Source organism: Sarcophilus harrisii, chromosome 1 (assembly GCF_902635505.1).
Source record: "Sarcophilus harrisii chromosome 1, mSarHar1.11, whole genome shotgun sequence".
NCBI classification, from domain to species: domain Eukaryota; kingdom Metazoa; phylum Chordata; class Mammalia; order Dasyuromorphia; family Dasyuridae; genus Sarcophilus; species Sarcophilus harrisii.
In genome coordinates, this window is record NC_045426.1 from 577,435,956 (window position 1) to 577,459,659 (window position 23,704).

Consider the following 23,704-nt stretch of genomic DNA (forward strand, 5'->3'; position numbering starts at 1 on the left):
TCATTGCTACAGTGAATTCCTGGATGAGGAATATTTACTCTGTCACTGAAGGAAGCATTTTCTCTGCAATTTAGTTACAGAGAACTGTCTAGGGAGGACATTCAGAGAGGGTAAATGACTTGCTTAAAGTCATCCAGCCAGTGTATGTTGGCAGGGAGACTTGAGATGCTAATTTTTCTGTTTCCATAGTGGGTTCTTCAGCCCCTACACTATTCTGCCTTTCATTTGGCTCTTTAAGATAGTATTAAACCATTCCTAGATACAGGATTTGAAGAATGGGGGTAAAGAGGGGGGAGTAAGATAGAAGGAAGGTAAGTAAATAGAGAAAACTGAATAATATCAGTTATTATAAATAAATATATTAAATTTATTTAATAAATAAATAAATATAAGTTTCTTAATAGTTTACTCTCTTAAATTTCACTCTCCTTTCTTTCTTAGAGGGCAGAGCTGACTTCTGATAAAGACATGTACCTTGACAACAGCTCTATTGAAGAAGCATCTGGAGTTTATCCAATTGATGATGATGATTATGCATCTGCATCAGGCTCCGGTAAGAGTGGAAAACCACTTTTATTTCTCACCCTCTGCCCCAACCTCTTCCCACATAAAGATCTTGCCTTATTATTCAACATTAATACAGAATTAATTGATTGTTAGATGGTATGATACTAAGTAGATTCCAAAATTCTTTTGGGAGTCTGTTGAGCTATTAATTCCTTTACTACTTTGCTTCAGAATAAGAACAAATCTTAAGTGTACATATGTATGTATACTTCTATATCTGTATAAATATGTATGCCCACACATATACATATGTGCACATATATATGCATACATACATACACATGCACGTATACTTTCAAGCTAACAAAGGGAGTGAGATACCTAATAAAATGGTAGCTGGAAGTCTTCAGACAATTTTTCTAACAACAATAACAATTTAATATATTGTTTATCTCAACTGTGTTTTCTCTGTATATTTTCACTTTGTCCATTGGTATTTCTAAGATAATACTCTGGTTCTATTTTAAACATTTTTGGGAAACAGTTCTCATGAAGCAGTTCAAAGAGAATATATTTGAGTTTCAGTGGGACTTTGAATTAAGACATTGAAGGTAAAGTCACCTAAAACATCTGTAAAGAAATTAAATGAACACCTACTTGGCAAAATTCCATACCACAGATTGGAAATTAAAGGATAAATCAGAAACAGTTGACTTCACTTACTTCCTCTGGGTTACCCTAGGGGAGGAAGGGAAAATGTACAGTTGAATTGAAAAACATTTGGAATAAACACTCTTTAGTTCAGTGGCCAATCATTTTACTTGTTCCAGGAACAATCCCAGTGGAAATTGTGGCCAAGACAAGATTTGAGCACAGAGGTAATTAATGGTCAAATCAGGAAACAGTGTTCAGCAGGGTACCATGAAAATCTTTATTGGGACTTTTATTGATTAGAATTTTCACTTGTAATCCCCAAAGTCCTAATAGCTGCATTGGGCTTAGATTCATATATGCAATCTGATTAGCAGACTGGTCCCAAAATGCAGAATGACCCAGAAAGATTCAAATTGATCCTCTGTTTGAAAAAAGCCAAGTTATAATATAAGGTGTAGTGTTTTAAATGGAAAAACAGCAAGTCTAGGAAAGTGATGGAAGAGCTTGCTGACCTAGTAAGTATGAGCTTACAATGCAATCCTGGTTATAAAAATAGCCATTGCTATTCTTAGGGGAGTGATATATTTCTCACATGCAGAACAAGTGGGCTAAGTATTGCCCAGCAGAGCCCTGATGTCACTCACTAAAACACTATTAATACTTTACACCCATAACACATATTTTTCCTCTTAGTGTTTCAGACATTCTTTGTACTTAAATAATGTTCAAAATTCCCAAGCACATAATTAATTGGGCAAATCTTGTTTCTATACCATAGATCTTAGAATTCAAGGTTTAGAAGGACTCTTTGGAGATTACACAAGTCATTTTGCTACCCCTAAACATAAGAATGCCTAAGTTATTCCAAGAGATATATGTTTCTTCTCTTTATTTTTTTCTTCTAGTAAGATTTAGGAGAGAGGATTTTATACCACCTCTTAGTTAAAATTTTCTTTTCAAAGATGTGGATGAATAGATGAATCCCAGAAATCACAGGCTGTAGCAAGGAAAGAGCTGAGGCTAAAATATGAGGCTATTATCTCTTACTTCCTGGATCTAGCATTGATTTGATCAGAGCTATAGAAAAAAGTGTGCAAAAAAGCAAGAACATCCATTATCACTGCCTTTCTTTGCTTTGAATATGTTGTTCTTCAAGTTAGTTGCTGACTCTTGGCTTAAGATAGTGGTTCTCAAACTTTTCTAACCTGTGTTCCCAATACAGAGGTGATGGACAATTTGAGAAAGGTAAATGTTTCAAATTTCAGAACAAGAAAGACAGTGGGCTCTATAAACTGTAGACCAGGTGGCTTAACTTCAATTCTTGGCAAAATTTTAGAACATATTATTATTCAAGGGATACTTGTAAACTCTTAGAAAAGGAATTAGTGACTGCTCTGCTAGTAATGTCTTCATCGAGAATAGGTTATGCCATTCTAACTTCATTTCCTTTTTGGTTGAGATCAATAGATAGTAAGTAGATTAGGGGAAAGTTGAAGTGTCTCATGCTTTCTTTGTGGGAAGGTTTATAGCTAGGTCAAATGACTGAACCCAAAGAGTTGTCACAAATGGATAGTCGTCAACTTAGAAGGGCAATCTTTAGAAGAATGCCTTGAGTATTTGTTCTTGGCCTTGTGCACAATATTTTTATTAGATGTCTTAGATGAAAACATAGATGACATCCTTATCAAATCTGCAGTTGATACAAAGTTAGAAGCAGTAGCTAATATATGACAGAACCAAGATGCAAAAATACATGTACAGGATAAAATGAAGGTAAAAATTTCTTTGCCTCCCTGGTGCTTTGCACATTTAGCACATATTTGCTGAATTAAATTGAATTAAAATAGATGAAAATTAATAGAGAGAAATGTTTAAGTCTATATTTGGGTTCAAAAAATCAACTTTATCAGTGCAAAAAGAGGGAGCGATAGCTAGAAAGCAATTTATCTGAAAAGAAGATTTGGGGTTTTAATTGACTTACAAATTCCAGATGATTCAACATTGCTACATAAGAACCAGTAAAGCTAATGAACCCAGTAAATACTGAGACAGACCATTCTATTTTTAGATCACTCTTAATTACCAGGAAGTTTATATTGAGAGGACTTCTACCCATTGTTTTCATTTTGTCATCTGAGACTAAGCAGAAAATGTCTTCTTTCTTTAGTGAGTCCCTCCTTTATAGTATCTTTAAATAAAGGCTAAATGTCACTTGTTGAATAGATTATAAGGGGATCCTTGAAGGAAGTAGTTATATATTGGATTACATGGATCCTGAGACTTCTCTCATGTCTTCCAGTTTGTGTACTGAAAGTGGATGGACAACTGGATAAACTCAGTCAGTTTAGTACTGAGTTTTTTTTTTTTTTTTTTGTTTCGTTTTGTTTTGTTTTTGTTTTTGTTTTGTTTTGTTTTAGGAGAGAAAATGAGGTGGTATTATTAATGACATATCTTGTCCTTTCTGGATTTAAAAGAATAATTAGATTCCATCAATATCTTTCAATTCATCAGTGAGATTTGTGAGATATTATCTTTAGTAATCTCCCTTAAAGAAATTCACAGATGCCAAGTTCTTCATATTTTTATTAATTAAAAATTTATATTGTAATTTTTATTTTTCCCTTGAATTCACTTTTTTCTTTTTTTCTTCCTTGAAATATGATATCTAGATAGACTTTATATCTAGAACTCTTTGGTTTTTTTATTTTTATTGATTGTTCTTGTTACTGCATCACATTGCCTTTTGAAATACCCCTCCCTTCTTTCCTAAGCCTCAAGTCATCCCTTTTTAACAAAGTTTGAAGAGGGGAAAAATAATTTCAGCAAAATCAGTCAGTATATTGACCATGTCAAATAGAAAATACAGTATTTGATACTTTTGTTTCTTCCCCTCTCCCCAACTTTTACAAAGAAGGGAAAGAGGTTTATTTTCTCAAGTCTACTTATAGGCCAAGCTTGGACATTATAATTATGTAGCATTCAGTTTTCTTTCTTTTTTTTATTCTTTCCAATTACATTATTTTAATCATTTTATCTATTATTTTTCTGGTTCCACTTCTTCATCAGTTCTTATATATTTTCTTAGTCATGATTATAGCATAATAATATTCCATTATATTCACACATTTCAATTTGTTTAGCCTTTCTGCAATCAATAGGCACATAACATTGTTTCCAAATCTTTTCAAGCACTAAAAGGACTGCTATGAAAATTTTATTTGTTGTTTGATTTTGTTGTTGTTGTTTATTATTTTATTATATTAAATCCTTTTATATTGTAACCTCTATGATATATATATATATATATTGATATATATTGATATATATTCTTATAAGTAGGCATCTTTTGGTCCAAGGGACTGGATGTTGTTGTCACTTTTATTTTTTTTAAATAATTCCAAAGTACTTTCCAGGATAGTTGGACAAATTTATAGCTCTACCAATGTATTAATTTTCCTATGTTTTTGAATCTTCTCCAGTTCTGACAATTTCCACTTTTTGTCATTTTTCTAATTTGCTGGTTCTGAGTTGAAGCCACAGAATTATTTTGATTTTCATTTCTGTTATTAGTTATTTGGAATAATCTTTCATACAATTATTGATAACTTCTTATTTTGATTACTATTTGTTCATATCATTTATCCATTTATCTATAGGAGAATGGCATAGTCATATATGTGTGTGTTAATTATATGTAAATATCTTGATTATCAGACCCTGATCAGACATATTTGGTGCAAAATTTTTTTCCCAGTTGACAATTTGTCCTCTTATTCTATATGCAGATTTTAAATTCAGAAGTGTTTCAATTTTATGTAATCAAAATTACTTCATTTTTTGTGATTACTCTTATTGGCTAAAGATTGTCCTCATACACATGATTATGTAGGGTCCTTGATCTTGCTTTCTTTTAATGATCTAATGACTTTTACATTCAAGTCACATGTCCATTTGATATTAATTGATAGATTATATAAGTTTAGGGTATAAACCTAATTTCAACTGAATTACTGTCTAGTTTCCAGCACTTCTAATCTTTCCTAAGTAGTTTGTTTACCAGTTTATCAAACACTCAATTATTGAATTTGATTGTTTCCAACTCTTGCTATTTAGTCTGTTTTGCTGATCTACTTTTCAACTCTTTAATTAGTATTAACTAGTTTTGATAGCTACTGTTTTATGACATAATTTGAGGTCTATAATTACCATTCCCCCTTCATTCCTTCCTTTAAATTATTATTTTCCTTAACATCCTAGACCTTTTGTTTCTCCAAATGAGTTTTGGCAATATTGTGAGGAGCCCTGAAGTATTTTCTAGATAATTTGCTTGGTATAACACTAACCTGGTAAATTAATTTAGATAATAATGCTATTTTAATTATATTGACATGATCTAGCCATAAGAATTGACTATCTCTCTAAGCTTTTGAAAAACAATTTTTATTTGTCATTACCTAATGGATATAAATATTTTTAGCCCTTAAACTAACCTACTAATTTTTATCATAGTCAGTTCTCATTCAAATTCAAGTAATTCTTTAAAGATTAAATCATTCACTTTGTGAACAAATGAATTATATTGTACATAAATTGCTAATAGATTAACAGGCTAGCTGGTAGAAAGGTGTTCTTGAGATTAATATGCTAAATATAACAAGTGGATACTTTTCTATGTAGATGCATTTGTGTTCTCATCAGTGTTGACATTCTTCTCACTAACATATATTGCAATACTTCCATGTTTTTCTTGTGACAGTCTTATCCAGGTCTTCACATAAATCTTCCAGAGATGATCTCTTCAAGGTGTTAAAGGTCTTCTTCTGGTTCTTCTAATATTTCATGGATATCATTGTAGTACTTGGGCTGGACATGTATCATCTCTCATTCTCACTGCTTGAATGGCCCACTATATTTCCTATCATTTAAAAGTTTTTTATAGTATCCCGTGGGTCACGTTTTCCAACTTCTTTTTATGAACTTTTTCACATGCAAGTCACCATAGTGAATCTACTTATCCTACTCACAAATTCTTCCATTACCCTTTAGATTCCCTCCAAATCTTCCTAATCTCTGTACATGACCCAAAGAAGAATTTAGATGTTCAAAGGTATAATGGCAAAGGGAAATTTAAAACCATGAACTAAATCCATAGGAAATGCATTTTATCATAAATCATGATTTTTCCAATAGAAAGATTTAGATTGAAGATTAAGATAGAAAAATGAGACATCTTTACAAATTAAATAGTAATATTGAGTGCATTCTTAATTTACCTGGGTCCTAGAAGAATAATCTAATCATACATACATAAGGGATAAACTATTAGATGGTATTGAAGTGGTCAGAAGAAATAAAATCTAACTTATTACCAGAAGAACCAGTGGAAACAAAAGCAATAATAATATTCCTACCATAGATCAAGTCATTAAATCACTGAATGTTTATTTAACATCTAGTGTGTTTATGACACATTGAGGCAATACAAGATTTTTCTAATCTAATTAGGGAAATGAAACATGTTTACATTAAACTTTACCCATGGATGCATATGTGAAGTGCCAAGTGAGTGATACAGAAATGATTACTATAGGATTTTAAAGAATGATGGAGATTACTATAGGATTGAAAAATCAGAGGAAATTTAATGGAGAAGATGGGGGGGAAGAGAGACTGAGAGTGAGAAAGAGTAGGATTCAGATTAGGCAACAGGAGGTGAGAAAACATTCTAAGAAGAATGAATGATGTAGATAGAAATATTAGTGATTAAGTGGTTATTAAGTGCTTACTATATACCAGGCACTGTCTTTATTTCTGGGAGTATAAATATAAGCAAAAGGAAAAAACCCTGACCTTAAGGAATTTATGTTCTAATGGGAGGAAAACATAAAATAAAGATAAAATGAAGAGTGGAAAGAAGGTACCTGACATAATGCAAAGTCTACATTGCAGCCTCATGAAAAAATAAAGAGGTGGCTGCCCTGGTGACCATTCTTAAGTGGAGATTCTGGAGAGAGCCATCTAATCAAATAGAGAGGCTTCAGGGACAGTGAATACTTCCAAATCATGAGTTACAGGGTTGATATGATCTTTCAGGATGAAGAGATTCTGATAGAGATGTAGAGCTCGAAAGTTGCAGGGAACATTATAGGACATCTTTCCCCTAATCTTATTCCTTTGCTTGTAGTAGATCTGATTCCTATAGTTTTCATGGACTAAAAGATAAAAGTCAGAAAGATTGATTAGAAATGATCAAGAACTACCTAGGTTTCCTCATCTTTCAAATTAGGAAGTTCAACTAATAAAAAATCTCCAAGATTCTTTCTAGCTTAAGATCGTTATATTTATTCTGTGATGTGTGCCACTAGGGTGGTGGAAGATGGTGAAAGAAAGGGGAGTGACTTGATCAAATTTTTATGATAGTTAGACTTAGGAGAGATCAGAGGCAGAAAGAATAATTAGGAGACTGTTGCAATCAATAATCCAGTATGAGACCTCAACTAGGGTAGTAAAAACAAAAATCAAGGAATGGCCACAAAAAGGTAACTACAGACAGCTGTCTTTGTGTTTCTGAAGTGCTTATTTTATTAATCCAAATATAGACTTACAACATTGCTATTTTCTTAGGCTATCTCTTCAAGGTAATTAAAAATACCCTGAAGATGCTGGTTGACTTACATATATGTCTTGCAAATAATTAACATTTAAAAAAATTGTAGTTGGATCTCATAAACCTTTATGAATTATATGTCAGAAGGTAGCACTGAAATGGAAGGGCAGTGGTCTCCAGGTAAGAAGTCTAGAACATGAAAGGAATTGCCAGTACTCTTCAGAGCACCAGATCCTGCCTTTGCATCACCTTTTCTTCCCAACATATTGAGGTTGAGAGGAAATGCAAAGTATAAAATGGAAAGCTGGGTTTAGAGCCAAGGAGAGCTGAATTCAAATCTCACCTTTGACATAGACCAGGAGTGCTTTTGAGAAGGTATATAAAAAGATTTCTCAAGTGAGAGTTTTCTATACCAATAAAATTCAATTCTTATCCTCTTTCATCCCCAAAGGAAAATTAGAGTCAGATAAGTGAAAGCTGAGTATTTTATAAGTACAGCACTATTCTCAGGGTCAGATAACATTCTAGCTCCGTTTCATATTTCTCATATTGATTTTTGTTTGTTGTTTCAGGAGCTGAGGAGGAAGTAGAAAGTCCGCAGATGCCAACATCCCGAACAATTCCAAAGATATCATTTACTAGTGATGTTCCAAAAGTTGAGACAACAACATTGAAAATTCAGACTAAGATTCCCGCTCAGACAAAGGTGTGCATTTATAATAATTCTAATGTTTTTGTTGCTTCAACTTTTAAAAATCTTAAAGGATTTTAAACCATTTTAAAATCACATCTCTACATCATTTCTTAAAGGTATATTACTAACTGTACTGGGCCTACCTTGTTGCTTTTCATTATTGTTCTCTGTTTTTTTTTTTACTTGTCTAATTGCCCATATGTGTGTATTTCTACCCTGCCTGTGATTTCCATAGATGGTGAGGAAATGATCGATGTCCTCTAAGGGTTTACAAGCAAAAATGTACATAGCACATATGAGACAAACAAAGCAAAGTCTTTTCAGTTCCATTTAGAGTTTAAACCCCAATGTCAAAAAATTTTTAAGTTTTCACTTCACCAAGTACTTTTATTTGCAAACATGTACAAGTTCATTTTTCAAGTAATGAAAAAATGGTAGAATATTTGCTGATTTTCATAGACATTGGGAATTTCTTATTCATTTGCTCTCCATTTCAGAGATATCAAACCCAAATAAGAAGATGGGAGTAAAGATCCCTTTAAGCTGTATTTTTATTATAAATGTTTTCCAGTTATATTTTAATCTGGTTTGGAGCCACAGTGTTGGGGGCTTTGTGTTTGACAACTTTGCTCTATACCAAAGAAAACACTTTTGACACATAATCCCCAGTGAATTGTGTGATAGATGAGGATACAGTCAAACAGGCTTAAGTGACTTGCCTAAGATCATATAGCTAATAAGTATAGGAGGCTAGATTTGAACTCAAATCTTTGTGACTCCTGGCCTGGTGCTCTATCAGCTGCACAACTTAGCAGCCCTTGGCAAACCATTCTAGTATCTCGTCCAAACACACATAGCATCACAAAGAGTTGGACATAAATAAAAGGATTAGACAACAACAACAAAATTTTGTATCCAATAATTACGGTACTGATTTATGTTTTTAAAGTTAACTTTCCAGTATAATTATCTATCTGAATCTGTGATCTATATTCTCCTTTCCTGTCTCCCTTGCATTTTCAAGAGGTGAATGTTAGGGAGTAGGATGTGTAGCTCTCCAGAAAAGCTACTTTGCCAAAGTACATCCATGTAATTACAAGAGAAAGTATGAGTTAAGAAGACTTTAGTTCAAAGACTTATAGCTGTGTAACCCTGAGCAAGTCACTAAATCTTATTTGCCTCAGTTTCCTCATCTGTAAAATGACAGAGAAGGAGGTAGCAAACTAATCCAATATCTTTGCCAAGAAAGCACTCCAAAAAGGTGTCATAAAGAATCAGACGTGACTGAAATAGCTAAACAACAACAATAACAAACTGAAATATAGGTTAATGATAGTCTTTATATAATAAAGCTTTAAGTCTTGCAAAGTGATTTATATATGCAATCGCCTTTGTTTCTCAGATAGTCTTGGGAAGTAGGTATTATTATCATACTTACCTTAAATATGAGGAAATTGAGACTGAGAAGGGGTTAACTGGCTTTTCCAGGATCACACAGTTAATGTATTTTTATACATTATATATCCTGCAAATTTTATATCCTGGTCTCCTAACTTCAAGTTCAGTGTAGTGTGGCCAGCATTATCTCCAGGTTAAGTTACTTGTTCATAGTCCCACACAGATAGAAAGTATCTGATATGAATTATAGTACACAGATCTTCATGTCTCACAATTCCAGTCCTCAATCTACACATACTGCCAATCATTACTTTGTTTCTTTTATGTAGTTTACTACTACTAATAGTACTGTTGCTGCTGCTGCTTCTGCTACTGCTACTACTACTACTACTATTATAACTGGTGGCTGAATTGAATTTGATAAGAGGAAACATGTTAGGAATGGAGAATACAGGGTGTGAAGGGCAAAGAGATAAGGACAGGCAGAAAGGGGGGAAAGGCAGTGACATGAAAAAAAAAAAACAGGTAGACAAATAGAAAGAGAACCTACTATCCCAATGATTTGATTTGGAAATTATCTTACTAAGGAATAAAAATTTCCTGAATGCTTTTGACTAATTTCACAAAATGGGGTGTGTGGGTAGATTCCTCCACATTTATAGCTTCTCACTTAAGGCTTCAGTGTGTATGAGTTGCTACTTTTTAAATTTAATTCCATTTTGGAGAATTTTTAGGAATTTGCATTGCGTCTCATAACTAGCAATCTTTATGTACATGAGTAGTATATTGTAGATCTAAATAAAATTGGACTCAAGAATTCAGATGTATAGGTGCAAGCCCTGTGGTTCTCACTGCAATCAAAATGGCACCTATATTGGTACCATTGTCCAATTTGAGGCAGAGTAAAGAGAGGGAAAAAAAAAGAAGGCAAAACTGTTGGTTAATTGTTTTTGTCTTTCCTACAGTTCCTAAGTCTCTTCTGAGTGCTCAATAAATGTTTATTGAATGGTAGAGAAGAAGGAGTAAAATGGAGGACTGGAATACTGAAAAGGGGATAGAACAGGACAAGAAGAAAAGAGAATAGAGGAGGGGAAAAGTGAGAGAGGGAGAAAGGAAAAAAGGGGAAAAGGGTAGAGGAAGAAAGAAGGATTGAAAGGGGGAAGAGAGAGAAGAAAAGGAAGAGGAAGAAGAAAAAATACAAGTGATAAAGAATGAATTATGAAGCTACCAAATTCTAGTCTAGATTTCAGTGTTACACTGCTAAGTTTTTGCTATTTCCTGCCTTTTAGTTCTATCTTAGTGAAGGATTTCAACATGTAGGTTTTAGTAATTGAACCTTAAGTCCTGCAAATTTTAGACAAAACAGCTCTCTTGGCTGAGTTAGTCACATTATTAATAAAGATGTCAGACCTCTGACTGTATGTATGTGGAGAGGGGGAGGAGTATTTTGAGCACATTATATCCTGACTGAAAAAAATCAGTTCTGGTCTTTTAGGGTGACTCTGCAAACTCTTTGTTGATATAGGATCAAGGCAAAGAATGCAAATAGATACCAACTCAAAAAGTTTAGAAGTTAAGGATGCATAAGCGCAGTTAATTCATTCATAGTTTAGGTTGTTGTATATGCTGAAAGTACTCCTACCATAAATCACATTAATTGAAAGTTCTCTTATGTAGCTACGTGATGCAATTAATGTTGCCTCCAGGATTTTGAACGATGTATTCTATGTACTTTTTGAATTTGAAAGTTTTCTTTTGCTTCACTGTGGCACTGATGCAGGATATTGTATGTCAGTGTTTTGACAGTCTATCTACTTATTAAATTATAAACAACTGGAAGCAGTCAGGTATTTGTTTAAGCACAGGCTTGCCCATCCGTTAGTCCAATTTCATTTCCGTGGAATTCAAACTAGAGATGGATGTGACAAATCTTTAATTGCTTGCATTTAATTGCTTATGCTGCCTAGTCTTAATTTGATTTGGCAGACATATGGAACTTCTAAGGCATCAAAACAACATATTGTTACTTTCTATATCTTATAAGGATTTATTTTTCTCTTAATGATACAGTCTTGCAGTGCTGTGCCTGTTTCTCTATATTCAATCTATTAAAATTTAAAGGGAACAAACTATTCAGAATGTTTTGAGATTTGGAGAAAATTTGGGGATGATTATCCATCTCAGGGATATGGCTCACAGCAAGCCAAATTCCTGTAAACAGACCATAGAGGTAAATCGGAAGTAGTATGTGTTTCAGCATAGATAAGGGCAATTAGAAACCAAGGAAAATTTCATATGATTAACATTAGTTTAGAACCAGGATAGCACACATAAGTTTTCAAAGTTGCACTGCCAATTTCACTTCAGCCATTAAGTTCAGCCTTGTTCCCCAGTGAAATGACTGAAAGATCCATGGATTTAGGAATTAGATAATCCACAAACTGGATAATTATTCCTGGAATAATTGAGCTGTGCCTCTGCCTGCAGGACAACCGATCAAATCCTGGCTTCTATTGAGATATCTTAGAAAGAAGAATTGAGCATAAAACACTTGAGAAATGGAAAGAACTCAGTCTATTATGCATTGCAAATTAAATTTGCCAGTTCTCTTTGACTTTGTCTTGGCATACGAAGGCCTGGGAATTCTTTGTGAGCCACTAAATTGTTCCTAGGCTTACTCTAGAATATAGTTAATCAAACTCTCAGGAGCATCACATGTTGCAAAGAGAAGATAATTTTTCCATGGTCCTTGAACTGTAGAGGGTCATGACCAAACATAATTTCTTAAGGTTTGGAAAGTAAGAATAAAAACTTTCTAATTGATCTAGTAGTAGCAGATTGTTGGTTATTGAGAAATTGCTGTTGGCAATAATGTCATGACAAGCCAATAAGCTTAACCTGTCAAGTCAGCAAAACCAATATTTATTAAGTGCTTACTAGATGCCTGACACTGAGAATGCAAATATGAACAGAGAAGAAAAAACAGTCCTTCTCCTTAAGGAGCTTACATTCTAAAAGGAATGGACAACACATTTAAGGAAATTGAAAAGCAGGTGAGGGAGGGGGCGGTATCGAAAGCGTAGAAAATATACTGGTATAGAAAGACTGGAGAAAAACAAGAGTAAGTTAACCTGGGTGACTTCCTTAAATAGAGATTTTAGGAGACGGCATCCAGAGATAGAGAATGCTTCCAGTGGCTGAATTCCAAGGCCAAAGAGAGTGTCAGAATGAAAAGTTGGGGCATGGTAGAGGTGCTGATGAGACAGCTGGTCCAAGCAACTTCCTTAAATGGAGGTTATTGGAAGAATCATTTAATCAGAGGAAAGAGTTATAAAAGTGAAGGTTTATCTTCTGCTAGTCATTTATTCATGCCTCTTTTATTTTTTTTTCCATTTAAAATTATTTTAGGGCCATTGAACACCATAGTTAGTAAAAGAGCACCAGACTAATAGGACCCTGCAGACTGAGTTTTAATCCCAACTTCTTCACCACCGAACTAGCTATATATGACCTTGGACACAATCACTTAACCTCAATTTCTTTAATTGCAAAATGAGAATTGAATGGGTAACCTTTAAGGTTAAAGATTCCAGTTCCAAAATTCTTTAAATATGTGAATCCCTCTTTGACATCTTACTGTAGACCCTGACTAAATTTCCACTCTACCTTTTTTTCCCTCTGTTTTATGCGTTAGCATAAAACATGGCTTTCCAATATCTTTTTATCAAATCCATTCCCTTTCCTTTGACTTTTTTTTCCCTTTGAATTTTATTGTAACTATGAGCCCCACATTACCCATGCCTAGTACCATGCATTTGAGTTCATGGCCAATCATTATTATCTGCTTTCTAGGCTTTAATTATGTATTGCTTTATTTTTTCAGGTTCTTTAGATTCTCTAGAAATTTATACTTTATCTTCCCTACAATCCATACTTCCTCTTATGCTTACAATTAGATTTGATGATGGTGGTCCAGATGGTTAGGCCTCATGTTTAGATAGGAAATATGGAAAAGACTAAGACATAGTAATATACAATTCCTATAAATGTAACCATGCTAAAACAATTTTCTTTAAATGTCAAACACATGGAGATATGGAAGCCAGATAAGTAATGTAACTGGCAAGTCTATTGTTTTGGTATTTCTATTTATAAACTCATAAAATCTCATAGATCTTGAGTTGAAAGAAACTTAGAAACCATTGAGTCTAGCTCCTTCTTTTTACAGATAAAAGGCACATCCCAGAGAAGTTGATGACTTTCTGAAGGTTACACAGTAGAATGTGGATTATCATATTTACTTTTTCATCCAATATGATTTTATCAATTGAAACAATTCAGATAATGCTTCCTGAAATGAAATATTCTGGATACAGAACTAAATTTCAAGTCAGTTCATTATTTATTTTATTCCTTTTTTTGGTTGGGGGGGAGTGGGGCTGTACAGCATTAATAGAATTTTAAAGTTAGACAAGACTTTTGTAATTGTAGAATCCTAGAAGTGGAATCCTAGAATCTTAGAGATCATCTAGTTCAGAGGTATCAAACTCCTGGCCCATCTTGGGTAGCTAGATAATTCCTCTGTGAGATCTGAACCAGATTAAAAATAACTGGGAGGTATTTAACAGAATAAATAAAAAACACCAGCAAGGATCTGTTTGCTTGAGTTTGACACCATTTTCTAGTCCAACTCTTCACTTGAGATATGAATCCCCTCAAACATATTTCCAACAAGTAGTCATCCAGACTTTATTTGGGCATCTACAGTGACAGGAAGATCACTGTCTCCAGAAGCACCAAAACACATTATTAGATGGTTCGATTATTAAAATGTTCTTGCTTAAACTGAACTGGAACACAACTTTCTTCTGTCTTGCATCTCTTGGTCCTAATTTTTCATTTGTGAGCTAAGAAGAATAAATGATTTTTCTTCTACATGAACTTTTAGGATATTAATTATGATCCTTTTCCCTCTTTTCCTCTCTCCCCTTACCCCCTTCTCTCAAAAATTCCTAACATTCTCTACAAGAAAACATACCTAGTTCCTTCCCCTGATTTGACACAGCGCGCCCTATCATACCCTGTGAAAATACGGTGTTCATAGCTAAGCCCAGTACTACAACTTTGGCCTGATCTAAACAGTGAGTGCTAGGAATTTTTAAGCATCTCATTCATTATACTTTGTAATAATTAATATAGCCAAAAGTCATATTAGCATTTAAGCAAAAAAAAATGTAAGTTTATTTCAATAAAAAACTCAAGTTTATGAACACAAATGAGAAGTGAATATTTCATTCCTATTCCATGACAATTATGAACCTTATCAGTAAATATCTGTGATCAGATTTTTTAAGAGACATTAGAACCTATAGACATAATAGTTTATTTTTTAATTTTAAATAATATTTTATTTTTTCTAATTATGTGTAAAGATACTTTTAAAGATTCACTTATTTTTCAAAACACATCCAAAGATAGTTTTCAACATACACCCTTGCAAAATCTTGTATTATAAATTTTTCTTCTTCCCTCTCCCTCTACCCCTTCCTTAGACATCAAGTAATCCAATATAGGTTAAACATCACATTAGCATTTTTGACAGATATTTTTATACTCTTGACTAGTATTCACTGTCAATATAAATCCTTACAGGGCCTTTTGAGGAACCTGGGTGACACAGTACTTAGAGTATCTGAGACTTGGTGTCAAGAAGATCTGAGTTTCAATCCTGCCTCAGACATTTATTAATTGTGTGACCCTTGGCAAGTCACTTAAGCCTTACCAGCCTGTTTCTTCATCTGTATAAATGGAGCTAATAGCACTGATCTTATAAGATATTGTAAAGATCAAATGAGACTACAAGATAAATGCTTTACAAACCTTAAAGCACTATATAAATGCTAGTCCTTATTATCGTTATTCCTTATCATCATTAGGGATGGCAAGGTGATGCAGTAGATAAAGAAAACCACGCTGGGAATCAGGAAGACATCTTCCTGAATTAAAAATCTGAGCAAGGCACTTAACCTTGTTTTCCTCAGTTTTCTCATCTGTAAAATGAACTGAAGAAGGTTATGGAAAATCAATCCATCATCTTTGCCAGTAGAACCCCAAATAGAGCCATGAAGAATCAAACTTGACTTAACAATAATAACATCATTAGTTAAATAGACCAGCTATATCTTTGGAATCCCATTTATTCAAGCCACTGTGACATGTGTTAAATTATATTTCTAATGAACAGGATGCTATTAGATTAAAATAGTATCACTTTCCCACTCCAAAAACCCTTACCTGTAACACAAAATGATTGGATATTATCATTGGATTAGATGATTTCTCACATTCATTCCAGATTTAGCATATTGTATTTTATTATGCTCCAGTTCTGTGCTTATTCAGGGCTAAGGAACATAGGAGATATTAAAAAAAAAAAAGACAAGAAATAGAAAACATGGTCCCTACCCTCCAAAATCTATAAGGGAAGATAAGATGAAGGAGGAACAACTCAAGAGCATTACAAGCCAATACACCACTAAGCATTTGATTGTGTGATTTTTATTAAATGAGGTCATAGAACTTTTGTAAAGATCACAGTAGGCTGGGTAGCCAGGAATACATCTCAAAAGAGGAAGTAGTTTTGGATTGGTGAAGGGGAATGGTATTCCAGGTTTTAGAGAACAGAAGGGGTTGGGGAAGCAGAGGTAAGAATGTGTAGGCCAATATGTGAGGATAAATTAGGAGATGCTAGCTATCTGATTATATTGGGAAAAGAAAAGGTGGAAGCAGGAAGACCAATAAGAAAATTGCCCAGATAATTCAAGCATGGGGATATGACGACCTGGGATAGAAAGGAGTGACAAAAGGAGGAGAAAATGACACTGGGAAGGAATCCAAAATGATACCACAGTTGGGATTCCAGGATGCTAAGAGTATAGCAAAAACTTGGAAGAAGAGATGATTTGATGGTGATGATCATGATTTAATATTAGACATGATCAATTTGGGATAGCAAGGTAGTCGAGAAGACTTTAGTTCAAAACCAGCCTCAGACACTAACTAGCTGTATGCCTGGGAAGTCACTTAAACTCTGTTTGCCTCAACTTCCTCATCTATAAAATGAGCTAGAGAAGGAAATGGCAAACCACTCCAGTATATCTGACAAAAAAAAATCCATATACAATATGGTCCACAGGGTCATGAAGAGTTGGACATAATGGAACAAAGACAATATGGTTTGTGATTGTGGATGTATAAGTGCAAACATCTGGAAACATAAAACTGAACTTGGGTGAAAAATCAGCTCTTAGAGAAGTAAACTAGGGAACATAGAAAAAGAGTGATGACATAGTTCAAAGGGAACTTGGACACTATCCAATTCATCATTTTACAGATGAAGGAGCAGAGATTGTGTGACCAAGTGACTGTTTTGGGTCATAGAGCTAGTAATTGGAGAAACTGATAAGGATCATCCTTAACTCCAGTGCCTTCTATTGATTATTTTTACTTTATCATGTTCATCATTGTTTGTAATTTTCCCCATCAGATTGTGAGATCCTTAGCACACAGTGCCCAACACAGAGAAGGTGCTTAATAAATGTTTATTTACTGAAAGACTGGAAACCAGGTCTCTGACTTTCTGTCCTGTACCCTTGGAAGTTATAGAAAAAATTAATGACAATTGAATGAGTTGCAGTGGAGTGTGGTGTGGTGGGATGGGAGTCACATAAGTTAGAATGGAGATCATTGATATAGAGCAGGGAGAAGCCCTACACATCATCTAGACCATTTTAGAAATGAGGAAACTGAACATTAGAGAGGTGAACTTGTTTTTGTATTTTACAGAATGATACATGTAGCCCTTAAAAATATGATCTCTGATATCTGATAATTTATCTGATTTTCACTTGTAAATCAGGTAGATTTTTATGAAGTCACACAAATGATACATAAGCAAAATCTTGATTCTAATCTGGGGATTCTCCCTCCAAATCTACTGATTTTTTTCATATGTACATTACATGTATATGGGAGGTACAAAATAAGAGAGGGAGGAAGTATATTAGTCTCAGAGGCAAAGGACCCAACTTCTGATACTTGTTCCTTATGTACCCAATAAGATGAAAATTTTGACCTTGATATGGCCTCTGAGGTCCTTGTCAGTTTTAGATCTGGGATCTGTAGACTGAATATCCTTTTTCACCAATTATGTTGACATAACAGTTAGGACTGCTGCCTTTCATGATCTTTGTGTAAATAATGGAAGAGAACCTTATAATGTCCATGTAACCGTAGCCTCTTTCTCATCCAGTAAAATTTTGGCTTGAAAATTCTTTCCCATTTTTCCTCTCTGCTTTAGTCTCCTGAAGAAATCGACAAGGAGGAAGTTGGCATCTCAGACTCTGGCACAAAAATTGAGGCAACTGATGAGGGTACGAACGTGTATACAGAGAAACACTCAGACAATCTGTTCAAGAGGACAGAAGTACTTGCAGGTGAGTTACTTTTTGTGTATTAGCCAACTCTGTTCTCTCCTTCTCCCAGAACAAAACATACAGAGAAGGTAGGAGATAGAGATATTAAAAAAATTATAAAGCACAGTAAAAAAAAAGTAGAGAAATCCATAACCAAAGAAATGCTAAGTTATCTCTGACTCACTATCCTGTCCCAGACAATCCTGAAAATCTTTCATCATTCATAGTGAGAAGCAAAGCCAATCTTCAGAGAAGGTCTGATGAATATTTAATTACGTGACATACAGAGAGAAGCCAAAAAAGAGGAAGGATCATTTTAGAACTCTTTTCTGGTCTAGAAGGGCTTTGTGAAGGCCAGCATGGACAGGTTAGTCCTTGGACTAAATTGGACTTTGAAGTTAAGTATATTATACTCTCAGGACTTGCACTAAACAAAACATGTGGAGGAAAGATGCCATTTGTTGTTTTGTTGATTTAATTTAGCAATCACTCTGCTGGAGACAGAGGCAATAGAATTGTCCTCCCCCCCTTTTTTGGTCATCCCAAGATTACTGTTCAAAATGGCTACCCATGAGAATTTGCCATTGACCAATGATAAGCTGGTTATGACTTTCAGAGTCAATTTACATGAAGAGACTTTTGACTCTTATCTGTATATTACATATGTCTTATAGCCAGACTAAGAAGATTTCTGAGAAGCTGAGAACCCAAAAACAATGTGTAAACTTGGAAACCAACCTGTGTTGATTATTATAGAATTTGAATAGATTTGTGTTAATTATTAAAAGTGTAATTGGTTTGAGAAATGACCTGCTTAAAAGATGATGTGTTAAATTTTCAGTTTTAAGTTAGTTGTTCTTAAAGGACATTACTTGGTATAAAGAAATAATAATTTTTTGGAGTGATAGCACCATCATCTTTCTAGCTAATTTTGAGTTGGTATTTATAGCAGATAGTATTTCCCAGTTGCATTATATGCTCTCTCTCCTCTACCCCCTCTTTGTGCACACACACATATACATACACACACACAAATGATGTGTTGATCATAAGAGATTTCCCCCAAATTCTCTTATCTTAATAATTTTAGAGAACATAAGAGAGATGAGTTACATTTATTAAAATGATTGATCTCATTTCTCCCCCCCCCCATATTTGCTTCTGATTTCATCCGATGTAAATATTCATATTTAAGTGGATTTTCTCCTTAGATAATTAAATGGATTTAAGAATATCTGATAAACTTAATGTAACAAAGAAATGTGGGACTAGAAAAGTAATATAAAGAACAAATAAATTCTTTTTTCATGACCATCCTTAGGAAATGAAATGAATGTAAATAGAAACCCATCAGGTAAAAGAAGGGTAATTAGAGAATCCAGTATGAAATTCTAATGTTGAAAAGATTATAACATTTTAGAGTGCAGACCTAGCTGCGGTTTAATAATCATGGCCAAATATATCTTCTGGTTAAGGCTTTTGGAGGATATTGTTAACACTAATCAAAGAAAGTGACCTACCTTCCCCAAGACTGCTAGCTTTGCATAATTACCTAGTTGCTACATTGCATCTAGCTCATTTCATAAAGGTTCAGGTTGGGAATTAAGTCTTTTATACAAATACAAATGCATTCAGCCTGATAAATCGTGTTTCCACACTCTTTTGCATCTCTTTTGACAATAGCCTTTCTTTTTGTTGTCTTGCAGCTGTCATTGCTGGTGGAGTTATTGGCTTTCTCTTTGCAATTTTCCTTATCTTGCTCTTGGTATATCGTATGAGAAAGAAGGATGAAGGCAGCTATGACCTTGGAGAACGGAAACCATCCAGTGCTGCTTATCAAAAGGCACCTACTAAGGAGTTTTATGCGTGAAACTCCCATTTAGTGTCTCTATTTATGAGATCACTGAACTTTTTAAAATAAAAGCTTTTGCATAGAATAATGAAGATCTTTGTTTTTTTGGTTTTTTTTTTTTTTTCATTAAAGAGCCATTCTGGCACCTTTATGATAAAGTCCCATTGTATTTAAAACTTTTCATGTATTCCTTTAGAACAAGGTAAAATTAAAACTTAACATCTGCAGTGTTCTGTGAATAGCAGTGGCAAAATATTATTTTATAAAAAGAAAAACCTTGATGTTCACGGAATCATTTTAAACCTTTATGCGTAAATATGAAAACAATAATATGATTGTTTTATCCTATGGTTCGATGATGAAAGTTGTTTAATTTTTGTCAGCATGTCTCAGATCAGTCTTACAAGTTAGTCTTATTTCATTAATTTATCTGTTTCTCTCCCCTACTCCTTTTCCTTCGCCGACCCCCCTCCTGCCATCACCATTACCCTCTCCTGTCCCCACCTTTTGTAGCTGTCATGGTGCAATTTGTCTTTGGATAATTCAGATAAAGGTAATTTAGTGTAAATGTGATTTTCAGAGATGTCAACTTCACCTCCACTTTGTATAAATTTCTGAGTGTTGGAATATCCATTTTACACTTGCTTTGTTTCTCAGTGTACCTATAGCTGCAGACAGATTTGCAACAGCAGATTAATGTGTAAAATTGGGTTGTTATCACAAAACTGTATAGTCATATCTTTACTAATCAGCTCTTCCATTAGGAAAAGCTGGTGTAAGTTACTGACAAACTTAAGCAGACCCAAAGACTCTTAACAGTATTTCAAGAAGTTGCTGCAGATTCCTATGGTCACTGTATTTGTTAATTTCTTGCAATTTGAAGGTACGAGTAGGGGTTTAAAGAAAAAAAATATAGTTTTTGTTCTTTAAAAACATGCATTTAAGTTGTAAACGTCTTTTTAAGCCTTTGAAGTGCCTATGATTCTATGTAACTTGTTGCAGACTGGTGTTAATGAGTATATATAACAGTTAAAAAAAAGAAGTTGGTATTTTATAAGCACAGACAATTCTAATGGTAACTTTTGTAGTCTTATGGATAGACATAAATTGTAATTTGGGAACATAAACACTACTGAATAAATCATGTGGCCTAATATGGAAAATGTCATTGTTATAGATTTTATACATTTTCGATCAAATGTATGCTTTCCATCAGCTTATGATTCTGTTTATTATCAAGGATGACATGGGTTTGATTTCAGGGGGTGCTATTTGTAATTCAAGACCAAAGAAGACATGGATGAGGCTGTTTTGTAGCAAGACGCCCTTTTCAATTAGTCAGATGAAACCTGAATATATCAGCTTGTGTATATATGTTGATGTAGAAATTTGGAAGGTTGCCGGTGAATTATGAGGCCTCTATGGAATAGCTGTTGGCAATATGAGATAGACACATGATTTTTGCAAATAACTCTTTCAGAACTATAGGTTCCAAAGGTATGAAAGGGATTTTCCTGAATTAAGTATCTGAGACTTAGTCATTGATTTGATTTACTTCTAAAAATTGTACTTCAACTCTCTTCTGAAATTAATAGAAGTATAATAGATAGAATAGTTTAATGATTTCCAAAGAGGGTGGAATTGTCTCTTTCTGTATGACAGAAAGGCCTGACTGTTAAGGATTCATATGGGTGGGAAAAAAATGTATATATTCTGGAAAGAAAATGGTGTGTGTCTCTTCTGTGTTTATCCTTTGGACATCACCTGCTTCAGTTTTACCAAAGCTTTTTCTCTTTTTAAATTTTGACCCACCAATTTAGGAACAAAGATTAGTGGTCAACCTTTTCCAATGTGCAACTTATTAATAAAGGATGACCCATTTTCCTGGGGGCTTTTTCAAATTCTTACAGAGCTTCAAAGGGTCCCTCAAAAAGCAGATACTAGAGTATTATCTTAAACTCCAATGGCCTTAATACTCATGATTATGTTCCATGAGTGTAGAAACAATCTCATTTAAAAAAGGAAAAGGAAATAACATGTTTTGAAGCTATTCGATGTCCATCCATTACTAAAAAGTTAAGAATGTAGTGGAAATACCTCTCATTGTACAGAGGGCAGTGAAATTCAAATCCTAGAACTGTTTGGAATCACTGTGCCAGGAAAGGGAAATTTCTGGCAAATATTTTGTCACTGCTGTAAAGCGAAGTATTTGTTAAAGTGCCAAAATAAAGTCTGTCATGCCTAAAGTAAAAATTCATTTGTACAGTCTGACATCCAATTTTCTTCCACTGTATGATGTTTATTCTTAGGTTGTGTTTTTTTTAATGCAGTATATGAAAACTATTAACTGTAGTCACTGAAGTCAGGAAAAGCTTAAAAAGTAAATATTAAAATTCATCTTGAATTCTTGCTGTTTGACTAGCTACTAGAAGAAAATATTTTTCTTCCTCTTGAGTATCATTCTTGTGTTTAGGACATGTAGTAACAGATACTTGGAAATTTTCCCAAGTCCTATATAAATGGAGACAGGATAAGTTTTTTTTTTTGTTTGTTTGTTTCTTTTTTAAAGGTTCCATTTGCCATTGAAAAGTAAATTACTGGGGATTCAAACATTTGATTTGATTAATAAAACTGAGATTAGCTCCAAAAGCTTTTAGGAACTCTAGTCTATTAATAAAAATTTGAGGAAAGGCTTGAATAAATATTTACTGGACCACATCCTTGACGGTGAATTACTCTCTACCTGTGAATTAAATCTTCCCCGATTGATTCAGTTTAAAAAATACAATCCCTGAGGATTGGGACCTCTGGAGTCTAATTTTTGTTTTTGCAATCTCAATACCTGGCACATAGTAAGTGCTTAATAAATGCTTGTTGTTTAATTGATCCTTCAAGGCTTATCTGGAGCTACTTCCTCTGTGAAGATTTCCTTAACTCCTTTCCTCCATCTTTATAATTGGTAGTGCTGCTTTAACGACTTCTAAATATCTGGGGTTATGCTTTATATGGGTATAAAAAGAATTCCTTCCACAGAGTGCAAACTTCAAGATAGTGCCTTTTCTTTGATTTTATGCCCAACATAGCCATGGCTGTGAGAAGTGAGAAGATACTTAGATGTTTGACTTGAATCAGGCACAGTGCATTAGCATCTTTTGGCCATAATGGAAAGGATCTGATTAATAAATGTGCCAGGTAATAAGTGAATAAATTAGGAGCATTGAGGTGGCTCAGTAGATATGGTGCCAGACCTAGAGTCAACAAAATCAGAGTTCAAATCCAGCCTCAGACATTTATTAGCCGTGTGATCCTAGAATTTCCTCATCTGTAAAATGTGCTAGAGAAGGAAATGGCAAACCATTCCAGTATCTTTGCTAAGAAAATCCCAAATGGAGTCTTGAAGATTTGGACAGGATTCAACACTTGACAAAAATCAGCAAGGGAAAGAATCTGATTAATAAGTGAGCCAAGTAACAATTAGGTAAATTAGATGTGAAACTGCCTGTGTGACCTTTGAGCAA

The 23,704-nt window shown here is 34.0% G+C and overlaps 1 protein-coding gene across 1 annotated transcript in view; it reads left to right on the plus strand.

The window, feature by feature from the left end:
• SDC2 (syndecan 2) overlaps positions 1-22,443 on the plus strand; it is a 129,625-nt gene extending 107,182 nt beyond the window's left edge. The window contains exons 2-5 of the mRNA XM_003760269.4: positions 442-553; positions 8,341-8,474; positions 18,220-18,355; positions 20,041-22,443. Of these exons, the coding sequence (XP_003760317.1) occupies positions 442-553; positions 8,341-8,474; positions 18,220-18,355; positions 20,041-20,204 (546 nt within the window). The 3' untranslated portion in view covers positions 20,205-22,443. The remainder of the gene's footprint in view (positions 1-441; positions 554-8,340; positions 8,475-18,219; positions 18,356-20,040) is intronic.
• Positions 22,444-23,704: the final 1,261 nt, after the last annotated feature.